General features: G+C 45.2%; 1 protein-coding gene across 7 annotated transcripts in view; it reads right to left on the bottom strand.

Moving 5' to 3' along the window:
• LOC140202876 (organic solute transporter subunit alpha-like) overlaps window positions 1–21,714 on the bottom strand; it is a 158,660-nt gene that overhangs the window by 42,110 nt on the left and 94,836 nt on the right. For 5 of the 7 annotated variants that reach the window (XM_072268424.1, XM_072268405.1, XM_072268395.1 and 2 more), the window contains one exon: window positions 20,320–20,526. The exons of the other annotated variants lie outside the window; for them this stretch is intronic. In XM_072268424.1, coding sequence (XP_072124525.1) covers window positions 20,320–20,515 — 196 coding nt within the window. In that variant the 5' untranslated portion in view covers window positions 20,516–20,526. The remainder of the gene's footprint in view (window positions 1–20,319; window positions 20,527–21,714) is intronic. 7 annotated transcript variants of the gene reach the window in all.

Raw genomic sequence — 21,714 nt, 5'->3', positions numbered from 1 at the left:
GTATGATGTTGAAAGACCCGAAACACCCGATGATTCCAGGAACATCACTGAAGATGTGTCCAGAAGCATCAATAGATGTATGTACACAGCTTACACCCTGAGTTAATCAGTGACAACCAGGAAAGATTGGGTGACAACCACGAAAAGAGTGGTGACAACTGGAGAGTCAGTGACAGCCCGGAGAGACGGCAACCACGGCAGAACGGGCTGGCTACCCAATCTGCGTCCTCTGAGAGGAGGACCCCCACAAAAGCCACAAAGAATCTAAGGAAAAGATACCCCCAGGGGTGTCCGAGAGGGGAGAAGGATGAGCACCCCAGTCGGATGGGCACAACGACATCAGACCCAGGCAATGAATAAACGACGATGAGGAAGCAGTGTGCAGGTGGCAAAATCTGCAAGAACAATTGCGGCTTGAAGATCCACCAAGCGAGGATGAAGTGTTTGGCAGGAGCAGGAGCAGCACAACACGCAGGTGTCCAACCTGGTGAGATGAAGGAGGGGCCAGGCCTGGAGTCACCCCTTAGTGCCCGGAACCTCCAAGTGTTGCAAATTAATCCCTTGAACATGAAGTCTAACAGGAGGCAGATCAAATGGCCTGCAGTTAACATGACTTCACAGTGGAAGCAGTTTGATGAAGATGTTAACCAAATTCTGGAGGCAACGGCAAAGGGAGGGGTTGATAGGAAGCTGCAAGCCATGACAACAATGATTGTCAGTATTGCAGCTGAACGGTTCGGAGAAGAGGAGAAGGAAGGCTCCAAAACATCTTACTCGAAGAACCAAAGAGCATTGAGGATACACAACATCAGGCAGGAGATGAAAGCACTGAAGTCCCAATACAAGGAGGCAGGAGAAGAGGAGCGCATTGGCTTGGCCCAGCTGATGTGCATACTACGAAAGAAGATCAGGGTCCTCCGCTGGGCAGAGTGGCATCGGAGGCGGCGTCGTGAAAGGGCCCGAAAACATGCTGCCTTTATCACCAACCCCTTCAAGTTCACCAAGGAGTTGCTGGGGGAGAAGCGCAGTGGGAAACTGGCCTGTTCGCAGGAAGACATAGACCAACATCTGAAGAGGATATATAGTGATCCTGAAAGAGAGCAGGAGTTGGGAGAGTGCGACATCCCAAGAGACCCACCTGAACCGGATGTGCAGTTCGACATGTCAGAGCTGCAACTAAAGGAAGTCAGAGAGGTCGTCCGCAAAGCAAGGGCAAGCTCGGCTCCAGGACCAAGCAACACCTCATACAAAGTGTACAAGAACTGTCCCAAACTCCTGCTGCGTCTGTGGAAGATCCTGAGAATCTTCTGGAGAAGGGGGAAGATCCCAGAACAGTGGAGAGTGGCTGAAGGAGGAAAATGCCACCCAGATAGATCAGTTTCGCATCATCTCCCTGCTGTGTGTCGAGGCGAAGATCTTCTTCAGTGCAGTTTCTAACCGGCCGTGCACCTACCTAGCAAAGAACACCTATATTGATACATCAGTCCAGAAGGGTGGCATTTCAGGGATGCCGGGCTGTCTGGAGCACATCGGTGTGGTGGCACACCTCATCAGGGACGCCAGAGAGAACAAGGGCAACCTGTCAGTGTTGTGGCTCGACCTGGCAAATGCATATGGCTCCATTCCGCAAAAGCTGGTGCAGCTCACACTGACCAAATATCACATCCCCAGCAGAATCAGAGACCTTATCGCTGATTATTACAACAACTTCAGGATGAGGGTCTCTTCAGGAGCAATTACATCAACTTGGCACAAGGTGGAGATCAGCATCATCACAGGGTGCACTATCTCAGTGACACTATTCTCCCTAGCCATGAACATGCTCACTAAGTCTGCTGAACCAGAGTGCAGAGGGCCCAGAATGAATTCCGCTCAATGGCAACCACCTATCAGGGCATTCATGGATGACCTCACAGTCACCACAGAATCAGTCCCAGGCTGCCAGAGGATTCTGCAAGGGCTTGAAAAGCTGGCGGAGTGGGCCCGGATGAGTTTCAAACCTGCCAAATCAAGATCGATGGTGCTGAGGAAAGGGAAGGTGGAGAACAAGTTCCAGTTCAGCATCGCAGGCACAGCCATCCCAACCATCACAGAAAAGCCAGTCAAGAGCTTAGGCAAAGTTTTTGACAGCTCTTTAAGGGACACAACATCCATACAGGCAACCTGCACCGAGTTGGATGGCTGGCTGAAATCTGTGAATAAGTCTGGCCTACCTGGGAAGTTTAAAGCCTGGGTGTATCAGCATGGCATTCTTCCCAGAATCCTGTGGCCCCTCCTCGTCTATGCAGTTCCGATCTCGACAGTCGAAACCTTAGAGAGGAGGGTTAGCAACTACCTCAGGAGATGGCTGGGGCTGCCAAAGAGCCTGAGCAGCATCGCACTCTATGGACACCACAACAAACTGCAACTGCCCTTCAAATCCTTGGAGGAAGAATTCAAGGTAACAAGAGCCAGAGAAGTGCGACAGTATAGGGACTCAAGTGACCCAAAGGTGGCTAGAGCAGGGATCCAAGTGAGGATTGGCAGGAAGTGGAGGGCAGAGGAAGCTGTTCAGGAGGCAGAGGCGAGGCTGCATCACAGGAGGCTGGTGGGAGTGGTCACATGAGGCCGAGCTGGGCTAGGATCCTTTCTAACTCCCCAGATGGACACCAGAGGGAAGGAATGGCATCGTTTAGTTCAGGAGGAGGTGAGGGCAGTAGTGGAGGAGATGAGAGCCTGCAAGGTGGTGGGAATGAAGCAACAGGCAGCTTGGACAAGATGGGAGAATGCGGTTGAGAGGAAAGTGACCTGGGCTGATCTTTGGAAAGCCAAACCACACCGCATCCAATTTCTCATCCAGGCAGTGTACGATGTGCTTCCAAGCCCATCAAACCTGCACACATGGGGCAAGGCAGAGTCATCTGCGTGCCCACTGTGCTCCAAGCGAGGAACTCTGGCGCACATCCTCAGTGGCTGTGCAAGGGCACTTGGTGAGGGACGGTACAGGTGGAGGCATGATCAGGTCCTGAAGACCATCGCTGAAGCCGTCAGCGCAGGAGTTGAGTGGGCGAAGCGGTCTCGACCCTCCAAGCAGACCATTGCCTTTGTCAGAGCAGGGGAGCAGCCAATACCTGCCAAAAGAACATCTACAGGCATTCTGACCTCTGCAAGGGACTGGCAGCTGTTGGTGGACCTCGAACGGCAGCTGAAGTTCCCCAACCATATCGCAGCCACCACCCTGTGACCAGACATTGTCCTAGTGTCTGAGTCTACTAAGCAAGTGGTGCTGCTGGAGCTGACAGTCCCATGGGAAGATAGCTTGGAAGAGGCCTTCGAAAGGAAGCTCTCCAAGTACGCAGGACTGGTCAGCAACTGTCAGCAGGCTGGATGGAGAGCGAGGTGTCTCCCAGTGGAGGCTGGTTGTAGGGGATTCGTAGCCCGATCCTTAGATAGGGCCTTCAGCATTTTGGGCATCGAGGGAGAGAGGAAGAGGACAGCCATTCGCAGTACCACCGATACGGCAGAGAGGGCCTCAAGATGGCTGTGGCTCAAAAGAGGGGAGCCATGGAGTCATAAATAGCTAGCCATCTGGACACAAGCTGGGGTCTGATCAGCCCCGGCTGGGTCACCTGGAGGAGGGTGTATGATGTTGAAAGACCCAAAACACCCAATGATTCCAGGAACATCACTGAAGATGTGTCCAGAAGCATCAATAGATGTATGTACACAGCAGTACACTGTTTAATTCATCTTTGAACACCTTCTGCATGTCTGATGTGGACTTGTCAGAGAAAAGGTGTTCCCAATTAACTCTTCTTAGTTCCTGCCTAATGCCCTTGTAATTTGCTCTACTCTAATTTAAAACTCTCCCACAAGGAGTTGTGGTCACTGTTCCCCAACTGCTCACCCACTGAAAGGTCAGTCACCTGGCCTGGCTCATTACCCAACACCAGGTCCAGTGTGGTCCCTCCTATCACTGGACCTTCCATATACTGATTGAAGAAACCTTCCTGGATACACTTAACAAGCTCTGCCCCATCTAAGTGCCTCTTGCACTAAGGTCCCAGTTTATATAAGTTGAAGTCTCCCATGACACAATCCTATTATTTTTTACATTTTCTTAAACTGAATACCAATGTCCCGGTGGCTATTGGGGTGGGGGGAGCATTATAGTTCCACGTACTGATCCATGCTCAAAGTTCATCACCCTTACCCATAATACTAACATTAAAATATGCACACTTAAACCATAAGATATAGGAGCAGAAGTAGGCCATTTGGCCCATCGAGTCTGCTCCGCCATTCAATCATGGGCTGATTCAATTCTTCCAGTCATCCCCACTCCCCTGCCTTCTCCCCATATCCTTTGATGCCCTGGCTAATCAAAAATCTATCTATCTCTGCCTTAAATGCACCCAATGACCTGGCCTCCACAGCCACTCATGGCAACAAATTTCACAGATTTACCACCCTCTAACTAAAATAATTTCTCCGCTTCTCTGTTCTAAAGGGATGTCCTTCAATCTGGAAGTTGTGCCCTCTTGTCCTAGACTCCCCTACCATGGGAAATAACTTTGCCATATCTAATCTGTTCAGGCCTTTTAAAATTCGGAATGTTTCAATGCGATCATCCCTCATTCTCCTGAACTCCAGGGAATACAGCCCAAGGGCTGCCAGATGTTCCTCATACAGTAACCCTCTCATTCCTGGAATCATTCTCATGAATCTTCTCTAAACCCTGTCCAATGTTAGTATCTCCTTTCTAAAATAAGGAGCCCAAAACTGCACACAATACTCCAAGTGTGGTCTCACAAGTACCTTATAGAGCCTCAACATCACACCCTTGCTATCAAACTTCAAACTTCAAACCTATTTTGATTTTGCCTTTCAATATTCTTCCTGACACCTAACTTCCTGTCCAATCTTTTCCTTCCTGACCTGCGGCTCTGGTTCCCAGCCCCCTGCAAAACTAGTTTAACCTCTCCCATGTAGCATCAGCAAACCCCCTGGTTAGGATATTGGTTTCCCCCAGTTCAGGTGCAACCCGTCCCTCTTGTACAGGTCATCCCTTCCCCAGAAAAGTTCCAATAGTCCAAACTGCACCATCTCCACAGCCACTCATGCATCCATGCTATCACCCCATTCCTACCTGCACTAGCCCACAGCACTGAGTGTAATCGGAGATTACTCCCTTGGAGGTCCTTCTCTTCAGCCTATTTCCTAACCCTCTATTCTCACTGCGCAGGACCTCTTCCCCTTTTCTGCTGATGTCATTGGTACCAATATGCACCACGACCTCTGGCTGTTCACCATCCCCCTTGAGACTACTTTGCAGCCCCCCCCAATATATCCTGGACCCCCGCACTCAGGAGGCAATACACTATCCTGGTGTCTCTTCTGCAGCCACAGAATCTTGTTTCTGTCCCCTATAACTACTGCCCTGCCTGACTTCATCCTTCCCTGGTGAGCCTCAGAGCTGGCAACAGAGCCACCAGTCTGGCTGCTGCTGCCGTGCTTTGATGGATCATACCCCTCCCCCCCTGCCCCAGTAATATCCAGAGTTATACCTTGCTGAGGGGAATGGCCACAGGGGAACCCTAATCCCCTTACCTCACCTGGTAGTCCTTGACCCAGTTAGTCAGGCATTGAAGTTGGGTGCACTTCCCGCAGGAAACTATCAGGTATCCTGCATTCCCACACATGCAGGAACAGTATTCCATCCTGACTACTCTGTACTAAAAAAAGACATACCTTTTCTTAACTGTGCCCCGCCTGTTCACGCTGAAGCCCGTTAAGCTGAATCCTTCCCACTCCATCACTGGCACACTCTGACAATGGCCGCTCCAACGTGAGCTTACCTTCCTTTTATTTGCAGCTGAGTTTAGGCCTCCAATGCCAACACTTCCCGTGCCTGAGCAGCCAGAAAGAAAAACAGCTGTGCCCGAATCTGCTCCTTTTACACTCCCTCTCCCGTTCTCCGTAGGGCTCCAATGCCGGCACTCACACTCCTAGCACCTGGGCCGCTGAAACAAGCCCGGATTTAGTCAAATCTGCTCTTTTTATATTCACACCCCAACCTTTGGTAGGCCTCTGACACCGACACTTATCACACCTGTACAGCCAAAAAACGGAAGGAAACTGAGTTCAGTCTCAATACTCACCTGGCATGGCCACAATGGAACAAATAACCTCTTAGAATACTGTAAATTTCTGATGGCATACTTAAATATTTTGTTAGTTTTCTAACATGGGCATGAAATTCTGAGCCTGTTATTAGATTAAAAACAAGGCTGTGCCATCCCTGCCTTTCAGCATTAGTTTCACTGGAGGTGAACAGAAGTCAGAGCCTAATTTGTATCCACCAGCAGGTGGCCATATGACTAACTGTGCATGTATTAAAAAAAGCAAATATGCAAAAGAGAAAATAAAAGCTTGGATCTATACTGTGCCTTTCATAACCTTAGGATATTAAAAATGCTCTACAGTAAATTAAGCTCTACTGAATGTACTCCACCCCAAAAGAACGTTGGATGGATCTCTGGGCCTTATGACTGAGGATGTTTTTAAAATCCATTTATTTTCAGTGAAAGCCACATAAACCTCACTGCCTGAAAGCATTAGCCTTGATTAGCCTTAGGTTCCCTAAGTGCCTGGCAAAAAAGAGGAATACCCAGCCTGGCTAGCCTGCATCTCGAATTATTTCAGGGACACAACATCCATTCAGGCAACCTGCACCGAGTTGGATGGCTGGCTGAAATCTGTGGACAAGTCTAGCCTACCTGGGAAGTTCAAAGCCTGGGTGTATCAGCATGGCATTCTTCCCAGAATCCTGTGGCCCCTCCTCGTCTATGCAGTTCCGATCTCGACAGTCGAAACCTTAGAGAGGAGGGTTAGCAACCACCTCAGGAGATGGCTGGGGCTGCCAAAGAGCCTGAGCAGCGTCGCACTCTATGGACATCACAACAGACTGCAACTGCCCTTCAAATCCTTGGAGGAAGAATTCAAGGTAACAAAAGCCAGAGAAGTGCTACAGTATAGGGACTCAAGTGACCCAAAGGTGGCTAGAGCAGGGATCCAAGTAAGTACTGGCAGGAAGTGGAGGGCAGAGGAAGCTGTTCAGGAGGCAGAGGCGCAGCTGCGTCATAGGAGGCTGGTGGGAGTGGTCACACTAGGCCGAGCTAGGCTAGGATCCTTTCCAACTCCCCAAATGGACACCAGAGGGAAGGAAAGGCGTCGTCTAGTTCAGGAGGAGGTGAGAGCAGTAGTGGAGGAGATGAGAGCCTGCAAGGCGGTGGGAATGAAGCAACAGGGAGCTTGGACAAGATGGGAGAATGTGGTTGAGAGGAAAGTGACCTGGGCTGATCTTTGGAAAGCCAAACCACACCGCATCCAATTTCTCATCCAGGCAGTGTACGATGTGCTTCCAAGCCCATCAAACCTGCACACATGGGGCAAGGCAGAGTCATCTGCATGCCCACTGTGCTCCAAGAGAGAAACCCTGGAGCACATCCTCAGCAGCTGTGCAAGGGCACTTGGTGAGGGACGGTACAGGTGGAGGCATGATCAGGTCCTGAAGACCATCGCTGAAGCTGTCAGTGCAGGCGCTGGGTGGGCGAAGCAGTCCCGACCCTCCAAGCAGACCATTGCCTTTGTCAGAGCTGGGGAGCAGCCAATACCTGCCAAAGGAACATCTGCAGGCACCCTGACCTCTGCAAGGGACTGGCAGCTGTTGGTGGACCTCGAACGGCAGCTGAAGTTCCCCAACCATATCGCAGCCACCACCCTGTGACCAGACATTGTCCTAGTGTCTGAGTCTACTAAGCAAGTGGTGCTGCTGGAGCTGACAGTCCCATGGGAAGATAGCTTGGAGGAGGCCTTTGAAAGGAAGCTCTCCAAGTACGCAGGACTGGTCAGCAACTGTCAGCAGGCTGGATGGAGAGCGAGGTGTCTCCCAGTGGAGGTTGGTTGTAGGGGATTCATAGCCCGTCCTTTAGTTAGGGCCTTCAGCATTTTGGGCATCGAGGGAGAAAGGAAGAGGAGAGCCATCTGCAGTACCACCGATACGGCAGAGAGGGCCTCAAGATGGCTGTGGCTCAAAAGAGGGGAGCCATGGAGTCATAAATAGCTAGCCATCTGGACACAAGCTGGGGTCTGATCAGCCCCAGCTGCGTCACCTGGAGGAGGTTGTATGACGTTGAAAGACCCGAAACACCCGATGATTCCAGGAACATCACTGAAGATGTGTCCAGAAGCATCAATAGATGTATGTGCACAGCTACACTGACACAAACAATGAGATTTAGGCTTTTTTTTTGTTCACTTGAATTTGATCCTGGCCTCCATTGCTATGTGTGTGTGGGGTTGGAATACTCTCACTGTGATTACATGTGTTCCCCTACAGTGCTACCCCCAAGTATAAAGTGCTGTTGCTTGGTAGGTTAATTAGCTGTTGTAAACTGACCCTACTAGAGCTGGCTGGTGGGAAATCAGGAGTTGTTTGTAGCATGAGAGAGAGAGTAGATTCCAGGGAAGTAAATGAAAGAATGGGTTTGATAGTATTGTTCCAAATGCCGGCAGAGACTTGCGGGCTGAATGTTGCAGGAAAATATGGGATAAATGTACTAAGGTCTGATAATATTTAAACAAAATCTTGGCAGATCCCAAACCAAATTTCATGATTTCAGATGTAATACTGACTACACTATATGAATTAAGGCCATCAATATATACAAGAAGTTGGTCCAAGGTTTCTGAAAGACAAATTTTAAAAATGCTGATTTTAATTAGTAATTCAAATTCCACATTTGGGGTTTGGTTGATAGGCAGTTTGCACAGCTTTCAGTGGCTGATAGGATCCCCTTGAGTACATGTTAAGGACTTTCATATCTATTGCAGGATTTTCAGTAAAAAATGTAAGTTTTGGTTACTAAATTCAATAGCTTAAATTTACACTGTTCCTTTAAATTTGAAATATATTCCAATGTCTTTCATGGGAATGTTATCAAATAAAATACTGTACTAAGCATATAAAATGATGATAGGACATTGACTCATAGCTTGGTCATAAGAGACAGGACTTAGAATAAAAGAGAAACAAGAGATAGAGGCAGGAACTCAGGAAGCCAACTTCAGACTTTGTGGTTTTTGTTGCTGTAACTAGTATCAACACTGAAACAATTAAACTCAGTATAATGAAGAAACTACATCTAAAACAGCTCAGATTTCAGGGGTGCTAATGTTGGTGGAAATAAAAGACAAAGGGAAAAGCAAGACTGATTTTCTCCCTACCTATCTTTTAAGAACATAGCTCAAATGGAGAAAACAAAGGAGAAAGCTCATCTATTTCTCCAGATTGTAGCAATCCATGGCAGTTTCCATTCCTTTCACTCTGGCCTTTTGCGTGCTACAGCCCCCCCCCCCCCCGCCCCCGCACCATACTATCATTGAGACCAGTAGCATCTGCTGCTTAGTAGGAATCAATGCCTACTAGCATTTCACCATTCTTAGAGAGAACAATATTGCTCTTTCATGCCAATGCTGAGTAGCATGGTCTTAAGTTAGGCAACACTGTTCAAAAGGTCATGTGAGGCTTCCTTTGGAGAACAAATATCACAAATAACAAATATATAAACATAACTTACAGAAGCCTAACGAAGGTGCAACTTCCCACCCACCCACCGACCTACACCCCAGGACAGACTGTCTTTGATTTTATTGAAAGGGCAGTTACAGTTAAACAAATTGTCTGTGCCTTGCTTTCATTTCTGATGCTACATGTCTGACATACCAGATGACATTGCTATGACTTGTCTGAAATTTTCCATTGTATAAAAATATGCTGCTATTGGTTCACCGGAAGCTGGTTTAGCTGGTCTGTTCAAACTTAAACTCAAGGATGATAACTGGCAACTCCACCCTTGAAAACACCTTTCTCCACATGTACTAAAACAGAAACTACCTCGTGCTGACAAATAATATAGATCTATTATCAAAATGTTCTTAATTTTTATACCCGTGTTCTGCCTCATTGAATTGAACCCACTCCAAACATTAGTATTTCAAGGCAAATTGCAGTGATTCTCTCAAGAAAAACATAAAATTCACTTTCGTCCATTTCATGAAATTGAACCCAATTTAAAAAGCATAGTAATTTCTCCGACAGATTGAAACATGATAGGAATCAATGAAGGCAAGTGGTGAGAGTGGAGAATAAACACAAAGTCAGACAATGGAGATATTTTGAACTATCAGGCAGGATATCCAACTGTGGAAGTTCAGTTTTCTACCCTGTTTAATAATACTCACATCCCACTAATGGAAAGCAAAATGGATTAAAGTGGAAAATTAGAACATAGAATAGTACAGCACAGTACAGGCCCTTCAGCCCACAATGTTGTGCCGACCCTCAAACCCTGCCTCCCATATAACCCCCCACTTTAAATTCCTCCATATACCTGTCTAGTAGTCTCTGAAACTACACTAGTGTATCTGCCTCCACCACTGACTCAGGCAGTGCATTCCACACACCAACCACTCTCTGAGTAAAAAACTTTCCTCTAATATCTCCCTTGAACTTCCCACCCCTTATCTTAAAGCCATGTCCTCTTGTACTGAGCAGTGGTGCCCTGGGGAAGAGGCGCTGGGTATCCACTCTATCTATTCCTCTTAATATCTTGTATACCTCTATCATGTCTCCTCTCATCCTCCTTCTCTCCAAAGAGTAAAGCCCTAGCTCCTTTGATCTCTGATCATAATGCATACTCTCTAAACCAGGCAGCATCCTGGTAAATCTCCTCTGTACCCTTTCCAATGCTTCCACATCCTTCCTATAGTGAGACAACCAGAACTGGACACAGTACTCCAAGTGTGGCCTAACCAGAGTTTTATAGAGCTGCATCATTACATCGCGACTCTTAAACTCTGTCCCTCGACTTATGAAAGCTAACACCCCATAATCTTTCTTAACTACCCTATCCACCTGTGAGGCAACTTTCAGGGATCTGTGGACATGTACTCCCAGACCCCTCTGCTCCTCCACACTACCAAGTATCCTGCCATTTACTTTGTACTCTGCCTTGGAGTTTGTCCTTCCAAAGTGTACCACCTCACACTTCTCTGGGTTGAACTCCATGTGCCAGCCCACTACTGCATCCTATCAATGTCTCTCTGCAATCTTCGACAATCCTCTACATTATCTACAACACCACCAACCTTTGTGTCGTCTGCAAACTTGCCAACCCACCCTTCTACCCTCACATCCAGGTCATTAATAAAAATCACAAAAGGAGAGGTCCAGAACCAATCCTTGTGGGACACCACTAGTCACAACCCTTCAATCCGAATGTACTCCCTCCATCACAACTCTTTGCTTTCTGCAGGCAAGCCAATTCTGAATCCACCTGGCCAAACTTCCCTGGATCCCATGCCTTCTAACTTTCTGAATAAGCCTACCATGTGGAACCTTGTCAAATGCTTTACTAAACTCCATGTAGATCACATCCACTGCACTACCCTCATCTATATGCCTGGTCCCCTCCTCAAAGAACTATCAGGCTTGTCAGACACGATCTGCCCTTCATAAAGCCATGCTGACTGTCCCTGATCAGACCATGATTCTCTAAATGCCCATAGATCCTATCTCTAAGAATTTTTTCCAACAGCTTTCCCACCATAGGTGTAATACTCACTGGTCTATAATTACCTGGACTATCCCTACTACCTTTTTTGAACAAGGGGGCAACGTTCGCCTCCCTCCAATCCTCCGGTACCATTCCCGTGGACAACGAGGACATAAAGACCCTAGACAGAGGCTCATCAATCTCTTCCCTTGCCTCATGGAGCATCCTGGGGAATATTCCGTCAGGCCCTGGGGACTTATCTGTCCTAATGTATTTTAACAACTCCAACACCTCCTCTCCCTTAATATCAACATGCTCCAGAATATCAACCTCACTCATATTGTCCTCACTGTCATCAAGTTCCCTCTCATTGGTGAATACTGAAGAGAAGTATTCATTGAGGACCTCGCTCACTTCCACAGCCTCCAGGCACATCTTCCCACCTTTATCTCTAATCGGTCCTACCTTCATTCCTGTCATCCTTTTGTTCTTCATAGAATTGAAGAATGCCTTGGGGTTTTCCTTTACCCTACTCGCCAAGGCCTTCTCATGCCCCCTTCTTGCTCTTTTCAGCCCCTTCTTAAGCTCCTTTCTTGCTTCCCTATATTCCTCAATAGACCCATCTGATCCTTGCTTCCTAAACCTCATGTATGTTGCTTTCTTCCACCTGACTAGATTTTCCACCTCACTTGTCACCCATGGTCCCTTCACCCTACCATTCTTTATCTTCCTCACCGGGACAAATTTATCCCTAACATCCCGCAAGAGATCTCTAAACATCGACCACATGTCCATAGTACATTTCCCTGCAAAAACATCATCCCAATTCACACCCGCAAGTTCTAACCTTATAGCCTCATAATTTGCCCTTCCCCAGTTAAAAGTTCTCTTGTCCTCTCTGATTCTACCCTTTTCCATGATAATGCTAAAGTCCAGGGAGCGATGGTCACTTTTCCCCAGATGCTCACCCACTGAGAGATCTGTGACCTGACCTGGTTCATTACCTAGTACTAGATCCAGTATGGCATTCCCCCTAGTCGGACTGTCAACATACTGTGACAGGAATCCATCCTGGACACACTTAACAAACTCTGCCCCATTTAAACCCTTGGAACTAATCAGGTGCCAATCAATATTAGGGAAGTTAAAGTCACCCATGATAACAACCCTGTTACTTTTGCACCTTTCCAAAATCTGCCTCCCAATCTGCTCCTCTGTATCTCTGCTGCTACCAGGGAGCCTATAGAATACCCCCAATAGAGTAACTGCTCCCTTCCTGTTCCGGACTTCCACCCATACTGACTCAAAAGAGGATCCTGCTACATTACCCACCCTTTCTGTAGCTGTAATAGTATCTCTGACCAGTAATGCCACCTCTCCTCCCCTTTCCCCCGCTCTCTATCCCTTTTAAAGCATTGAAATCCAGGAATATTAAGAATCCATTCCTACCCTGGTGCCAGCCAAGTCTCTGTAATGGCCACTACATCATAATGCTATGTATGTATCCAAGCTCTCAGTTCATCACCTTTGTTCCTGATGCTTCTTGCACTGAGGTACACACATTTCAGCCCTTCTACCTTCCTACCTTTACACCATTTATTCTGCTTCTCTTTCCTCAAAGCCTCTCTATATGTTAGATCTGGCTTTACTCCACGCACTTCTTTCAATGCTCTATCACTCCGGGTCCCATCCCCCTTGCAAATTAGTTTAAACCCTCCCGAACCATGCTAGCAAACCTAAAAAATTAAGATTACAAAATGATCTCCTGTGTTTCCTATTGGTTAAGATTACCCAAAATAAGTATCATGGTATATCATTCAACTTTAGAGAAATTATCTAATCACTAATTATCTAATTAGGAATGACTGCTGGAGGTTCCGGAGTGAAGATGTTCGAAAATGGACAGGGAGGGAGTTAAAATAGCTGGGGGAGTGGCATTGTCAGTGAGGGATAGTATCAAAGTGACAGAAAGGGAGGACATTGTGGAGGGATTGTCTACCGAGTCAATGAAGGTGGAAGTCAAAAGCAGGAAGGTGGCAATCATTCTGTTAGGTGCATTCTATAAAATTACCACCCCCCCCCCCCAAAAAACTTTCAGTAGCAACAGAGACACTGAGAAGCAGATCAGGAAACAGATTTTAGAAAGATGTTGAAATGGGTGACTTCAACTTCCCTAATATTGATTAGCACCTCCTTAGTGAAAAAGTTTTAGATGGGACAGATTCTGTTAGATGTGTCTGGGAAGAATTCCTGATGCAATATAGACAGGGTGACCAGAAGAGAGGACATACTGTATCTAGTAATAGGCAATGAACCTGGTCAGGTGACAGATCTCTCAGTGATTGAGCATTACCAAGACAATGACCACTTCTCTCTGACCTTCAGTATAGCCTTGGACAGGAATAGGAGCAGACAGAATGGTGAAATATTTAAGTGGGAGAGGATGAATTATGATACTATTATACAGGAACTTGGGAGCATACATTAGGAATAGCTATAGTCGAGGAATTGTACACTAAAAATGAGGAGATTGTTTGTGTGGATGTTGTTTAGGAGCACCTACATGGGGTCATTGAAGGGTTTGTCCCTTTGAGATATGGAAAGGGTGGTAAGGTGAAGGAACCAGGCAGACAAGAGATGTGGGGCATCTAGTCAAGAAAAAAAAGCAGCATACTTACAATTTAGGAAGCAATGATAAGAGAGGCTGTATAAGAGTTACAAGGTAGCTACGATGGAGCTTAGGAAGGGACCTTGGAGAGCTAGAAGGGGACGAGAAGTCCTTGGTGAGTAGGATTAAGGAAAACACTGAAGTATTCTACATATACATGTCAGGGATAAAAGAAGAAACATATGCCTGGAGGTGGTGGTAGGGAAGGTTTTTAATGAACACATTGCTTCGGTATTCACCAGTGAGTGGGACCTTGATAAACGTGAGGTCAGCACAGAACAGGCTGATATGCTGGAACATGCCGATTTTATGGAAGAAAATGATCTGCAACTTCTAATAAGTCCTTGGGCCAGACAGGATATACCCCGGAGTATTACCATGGGAAGCAAGGGAAAAGATTGATGCACCTTTGGCAATGATCTTTGTGTCCTCACTGGCCACAGGAAGACTGGAGAATGGAAAATGTTATTCCTTTCTTCAAGGAAGGCAAGAGGGAGAATATGAGGAATTATAGACCATGACATAAGCTATTGGAGTAGATTCTGGAGATAGAACTTAGGAACATTTGGAGAAGCATAGTTTGATTAGGGATAGTCAGCATGGCTTTGTGTGGTTGTGTCTCACAGTTCTGATTGAAATCTTTGAAGTAGTGACAAAACATATTGAGGACGCAACAGTGGATGTGGTGTACATGGATTTTCGTAAGGCATTTGTCAAGGCATTTCCCCATGATAGGCACATTCAGATAGTCAGGAGGCATTTTGTGCGGATTCGGAACTGGCTTGCCCACAGAGGGCTGAGGGTGGTAGTTGATGGAATGTATTCTGCCTGGAGCTAGGTGACTAGTGGTGTTCAACAGGTATCTATTGTGGGCCCCCTGCTGTTTGTGACTTTTATAAATGACTTAGAAGAGGAAATGGAAGGATGGGTTAGTAAGTCAGCAGCTGACATGAAAGTTGGTGGTATTGTGGAGAGTGTAGAAGGTTGTCATATGTAACAATGGGATATTGATAGGATGCAAAGCTCAGCTGAGAGGTGCCAGAAGGAGTTCAATCAGGAAAAGTGTGAGGTCTTACTTGATTCTTATCTTAATAAATAAATAAATAAATAATACACTACAATACACTATAATACAACACAACCAATATAATAAAGCCACTACTTAGACATCTACAGCATAGTAAATTTTAAATTGTTATATTCAGGCCTAAAGATTTAATTGCTGTGGAGGATTTCTTACTCTTGTGGGATAATATCTTTCCTGACAAGGTTGGGCTGGGAGGTCATTCTGCTTGGCAAGCGAGACTCCTGGCATTGAACAATATCAGGTTCTGGGCCTCCTCCACGGTGGTTGAACGAGTTGAATCTGGGGCTGCAGGATGTGGTCCTGATGGTTCTGAACAGCTTGAAGTGTTGGCATCCCAAGCAGTGCATGTCAAGCTTCACTGGATGATGCAGATAATAATGTGTGACTTTAGTGTCTGATGTCACCATTACATTCACATTTTTGAAAGCCATTTCATGCTGTTTTGTCCATTGCCATTTCAAAGTCCAAAACTTCAAAGTATACAACTCTGAAACTCTTCAATTCTCCGGGTATATAGCGACATAAAAAACCTACAGCACAATACAGGCCCTTTGGCCCGCAATGCTGTGCCAAACATGTACTTACTTTAGAAATTACCTAGGGTTACCCATAGACCTCTATTTTTCTAAGCTCCATGTACCTATCCAGGAGTCTCTTAAAAGACCTTATCATATCCGCCTCCACCACCGTCGCTGGCAATCCATTCCACACACTCACCACTCTCTGCGTAAAAAACTTACCCCAACGTCTCCTCTGTACCTACTTCGAAGCACCTTAAAACTGTGCCCTCTCATGTTAGCCATTTCAGGCCTGGGAAAAAGCCTCTGACTATCCACATGATCAATGCCTCTCACTATCTTATACACCTCTACCAGGTCACCTCTCATCCTCCATCACTCCAAGGAGAAAAGGCTCAGTTCACTCAACCTATTCTCATAAGGCATGCTCCCCAATCCAGGCAACATCCTTGTAGATCTCCTCTGCACCCTTTCATGGGTAGCCATGAAACAAAAAGAGAAAAGAAAGGCAGCACAATCATCAACCCTCAAACAGAAATGGAAGAGGCACATCAACCCCCAAAACCATCCCTCTTCCTGCACAAAAAAATGAACAAAATGGAAAAAGTACATCAACTCCCAAATCTCCCTTCCCACACAAAAAAATGAACAAAATGGATCAGGCACGTCGACTCCCAAATCCCTCTTCCCACACAAAAACCAATGAACAAAATGGATCAGGCAAATCGAACCCTCAAATCCTTCCTCCCACACAAAAAAAATGAACAAAATGGATCAGGCACATCAATCTTGAAATCCATCTCCCCACACAAAAAATACTGAGAAGATCGGGCGAGAAAACACAGAATATGAAAACTATAAAGCTGAAAAAAAAGTCTATAGTCCAAAGTCCAAATCCGAAACACAGAAAAAGTCTGGACAACACTCTCCGGGTGCACTCTTCCCAATCTGTACTAATGGGTTGGAGGGGTGGCAGAAACCTGTCATAATAATTGACAAATCCTAAAAAGGACAACAACTATGACACGTACTTTGGCTTTTGGACATCCACTGCTGCTTGAATTTTCTTAGCACACTTGTGTAATCCTTGTGTGTCATTGGTGTGACTACAATAGGTGGAAATGTTCCTTGTTATCCTTGCCCCTAAGTATGAGGTCATCCAGGTAACACTGAATGCCCGTGCAGCCTTGCAGGACCTGGTCCATAGCTTTCTGCCAGAGTGTAGTTACAGATGCTATTCCAAAAGTAGGCCTATTATAGCGATAAAGCTCTCTGTGAGTGTCGATAGTGAGAAAAATCTTTGGACTCTTCTTCCATCTCCATCTGTAGATAGGCATCAGCCATGTCCACTTTGCTGAAGTGTTTTCCTCCAGAAAGATGTACAAAGATATCCTGGACAGAGGGTATTGATCTACATTCAGTTCTGTGTTGATGGTGACCTTAAAATCACCACAGATCCTGACAGACCCATTCTTCTTGGCTACTGGGACCACTGGCATTGCTCATGGGTTCCATTCAGCCTTGACAGATTAGTGCTCTTTTTGAAACTGCAACTTGACTTTTTACCTTCATTTCTTTCCTGTGCAGTCCATTTATTTTTGTCTGGCCAACATGACATTTGTGTGTGTGTCCTACTTTGCTGCTTTTTCTGCAAGTTCTGCCCCTGCCACAATGGTAAAAGAATTTGTGCAATTTTGTTCATGCTCACTTTCTTTCCTTTCTGCAACTTGATTGCATCATGTTTACGTTGATGTAGTGATTTCAACTGCTCTTCGGAATTATCTCTCAGTGCATCTTTATGCCCATCACTGAATGGACAATATTCGGTCAACTTCCTCAATTCAGACACAAATGCTGAAATAGACTCCCTTTCTTTTTGATTCCACTTATGAAACCTAAAATGTTCTGCAATCAACAATGGCTCCGGTTCTAAATGTTCCTGCATTCACGATATCAGCAAAGCTCATTTCGGCTGGTTTGCTTGCAGCAATTAAACTTCTAAGCAAATTGTACGACTTTAAACCCATTGCACTTAGAAAATCTGGTACTCATTTCCCATTGACTATTTTGTTTGCTTTAAAACACTGCTCCATTTGCTTAGTACACAAAATCCAGTTATCTCTAGTGCAATCGAACACATCAATTTTCTGTTGTAGCCAGCCATTTCTGCTCTTTTTTAAAAATTTATGATTATTATCATATAGTCCTGACGAAGGGTCTCGGCCTGAAATGTCGACTGCACCTCTTCCTACAGATGCTGCCTGGCCTGCTGCGTTCACCAGCAACTTTGATGTGTGTTGCTTGAATTTCCAGCATCTGCAGAATTCCTGTTGTTTTTGATTTTGAACTTGTCTGTTTTCTGCTTTATTTCAAAACTCAGCTGTGTCTTTCCCTTCCGAAGAACATGCACTGTGCTGTTCTTTTTCCTCGAGTTTTTCCACTACCATTCAATAGGTAGGCACTTACCTTGGGTTTGCTTAAAACTTCGTGATCACTACTGTTATGATTTGTAACTCCAAAACATAATAATTAATTGAAAAGAAAATAAGGTAATCTAAGAGATAACTTGTGTACGTTTATTTTTACTTTACGTATGCAAATTATGTGAAAATGTCATGACATATGATATTCACAGACATGTACATATGATGTGATAGCATCATAGTCATAGAAAAGTACAACACAGAAACAGGCCCTTCACCCTGTCCAGTCCATACTGAAACATTTCAACTGCCTACTCCCATCAACCTGCACCAGAACCTTAGCCCTCCATTACCCTATCATCTATGTACGTATCCAAACTTCTCTTTAATGGTGAAATGGAGCTTGCATGCATCACTTTTGTTGGCAGCTCATTCCACACTCTCACAACCCTCTGGGTGAAGACATTTCTCCTCATGTTCCCCATAAACTTAGCACCTTTTACCCTTCTCCTTTGTCCTTTAGTTGTAGTTCCACCCAACTTCAGTGGAAAAAGCCAGCTTAAATTAACCCAGTCTATACCATTCAATTTTTTTACACCTCTATCAAACCTCCTCTCAATCTTCTACATTCCATGACTAAAATCTTAAACCTATTCGACCTTTCCTTATAATTCATGTTCTCTAGACCGGCAAATCCTTGTAAATTTTCTCTGTACTCCTTCAACTTCATTTTCATCTTTCCTGTAGGTAGGTGACCAAAACTGCACACAATATTCCAAATTAGGCCTCCCAAACATCTTATACCCCTTCAACATAACATCTCATCTCCTGTACTCAATAGTTTGATTTATAAAGGCCAATGTGCCAAAAGCATACTTTACGACCTTATCTACCTATGACGCCACCCTCAATGAATTATGGACCTGTATTCCCAGATCCTTCCGTTCTACCACGCTCCTCAGTGCTCTACTGTTCACTGTGTAAGACCTACCCTGGTCGGTCCTACCGAAGTGCACAACTTCACACTTACTTGCATTCAATTCCATCTACCATTTTCCCATCTGGTCCAGATCTTGCTGCAAGCCACAATAGCCCTCCTCACTGTCTACTACACTCCCAGTCTTGGTGTCATCCGCAAATTTTCTGATCCAGTTTACCACATTATCATCCAGATCACTGATATAGATGACAAACAACAATTCCTCAAAAAATTCTCTAAGACTGGTTAGACATGACCTAATACACACGAGGCCATGCTGACTACCCATAATCAGTCCATGTCTATTCAAATACTTACATACGGTCCCTCAGGATGCCTTCCAATAACTTTCCCACTACTGATGTCAGGCTCACTGGCTTATAACTCCCTGGTTTAATTTTAGAGTTTTTCCTAAACAGCAGAACATTGGCTATCCTCCAATCCTCTGATACTTCACCTGTCATTAAAAATGATATAAGTATTTTTGCTAGGGTCCCAGGAATTTCTGCATGCCTCCCATAGGGTCTGAGGGAACAGCTTGTTAGGCCCTGGGGATTTACCCACCCTCATTTGCCTCAGGACAGCAAACTTGTAATCTATATAGGGTCCACAAAATTGATGCAGCTTTGCGTTACTTCTATCGACTCTGTGTCTATCTCCTGAGTTGCAAAAAATGTATTTAAGATCTCCCCATCTCTTTTAGCTCCTCACATGGACTGCCATTCTGATCTTCCAGAGGATCATTTTTGTCCCTCGCGACCTTTTGCTCTTAACATATCCATAGAATCCCCTGGGATTCTCCTTCACCTTGTCCGGTAGGTCAACCTCATACTTTCTCATAGCCCTTCTGATTTCTTTCTTAAGTGTTCTCTTGCAATTCTTATATTACATAAGCACCCCATTTGTTCTTACCTGCTATGCACTTCTTCTTTTCCTTAACCAGGGCCTTAATAACTCTTGAAAACCTGATATCTTTATCTTTTATTCAGACAGGCACATATAAACTTTGTACTCTCAAAACTTCACTTGTAAAGGCTTCCCACTTACCAAGTACGCATTTGTCAGGAAACAGCCTGTCCCAATCCACACCTGCCAGATCCTCGCTGATACCATCAGAATTGGGCTTTCTCCATTTTACAGTGTCAACCAGCAGACAAGCCTCTTCTTTTTGCATATTTACTTGGAAACTAATGGCATTGTGATCATTAGATGCAAAGTGTTCCACTACACGATCTTCTGTCATTTTGAAGCTTTCTACGATTAAAAACAGCAGGAACCTTTTTATGTTTAAGAAAAACTGTGATAATTTGTTTATCATACTCCAAAAACTGAACACAAATGCACGGTAAACTGTACTTTATGAAATTATGTCATCATGTCAGACCAGTCTCTTTAAGTGAACCCCAACTCATTGTTGGTGGATGTGAATTATGTACACTTCCATCAATTATGTTAAGCTACACAAAACTCACATGCTATGGGACATACACTTGACAGTCGTTGTGGGGAACTTACAGGAGGAGCAGGGTAATGACTCAAGTCTGTGACATCCACAAGCTGGCAGTCCTTAAGATTGACTAATAGTTCTTGGGCACACAGGAAATCTGCACTGACTAGAGGTCTAGCCACTTTAGCCAGGATGGTTCCATGTATAACGTCACCTACTGAAACACAGCATCACCCACTGTGTCCTGCAAGTCTGGATACTGCTGCCTTTGGCGGCTTCCAATGAGGTTTCCTTGCTCTTTGCCTTCTCATTAATAGATGATGCCAGCAGCACACTCACTTGAGCACCCATGTCATCCTGGAAAGCTGTCTGTAATAAATAGTGGATGTCCCTGGCTGCTGGAATCCATGATGTTCACAAACTTCTGGTGTCCTGATGCGCTGGCACTGTTGAAGCTCCAAGACGGTTGGCACTTCCCAGCATCTGTACCAAAGCAAGCGTGGTAAAAACACAGGCCTAGTGTCATCTGTTTCGCAGCCGCAAGCGCCTTCATATTGGAGGCTTTGCCGACCAGGATTATGAGGAAGAGGAATGATACACCGCTGCCCAGCTAAGTGTAAGCTATCAGCCATTTTATTAAGTTCCCTATAGACGATCTCTTGAAATCAGTATTTATAACTCCTGGAAATTCCTGGAACTATTGACTGTGAAAATTATACAACAATCAGTCTTATGAGTCACATAATAAAGATTTTGCTGAGAATTGTTCTGAGTCAAATTAAAAACAAGTTGAGGCCAGAAACTTCTAAACAGCAATATGGGTTTATTAAGGATAGAGGAACTAGGAATGCAATTTTCATACTACGAATGCTTTCAGAAAGGGCAATTGAATATCAAAATGATGTCTTTTTATGTTTTATTGATTTCACTAAAGCATTCGACAAAGTGCAACATGAAAAATTATTTCAAATTCTCACTAAACTAAACATTGATGG

This window comes from Mobula birostris, chromosome 1 (genome assembly GCF_030028105.1).
Source record: "Mobula birostris isolate sMobBir1 chromosome 1, sMobBir1.hap1, whole genome shotgun sequence".
Lineage (NCBI taxonomy): Eukaryota > Metazoa > Chordata > Chondrichthyes > Myliobatiformes > Myliobatidae > Mobula > Mobula birostris.
This window is presented reverse-complemented; position numbering and strand designations above follow the sequence as displayed.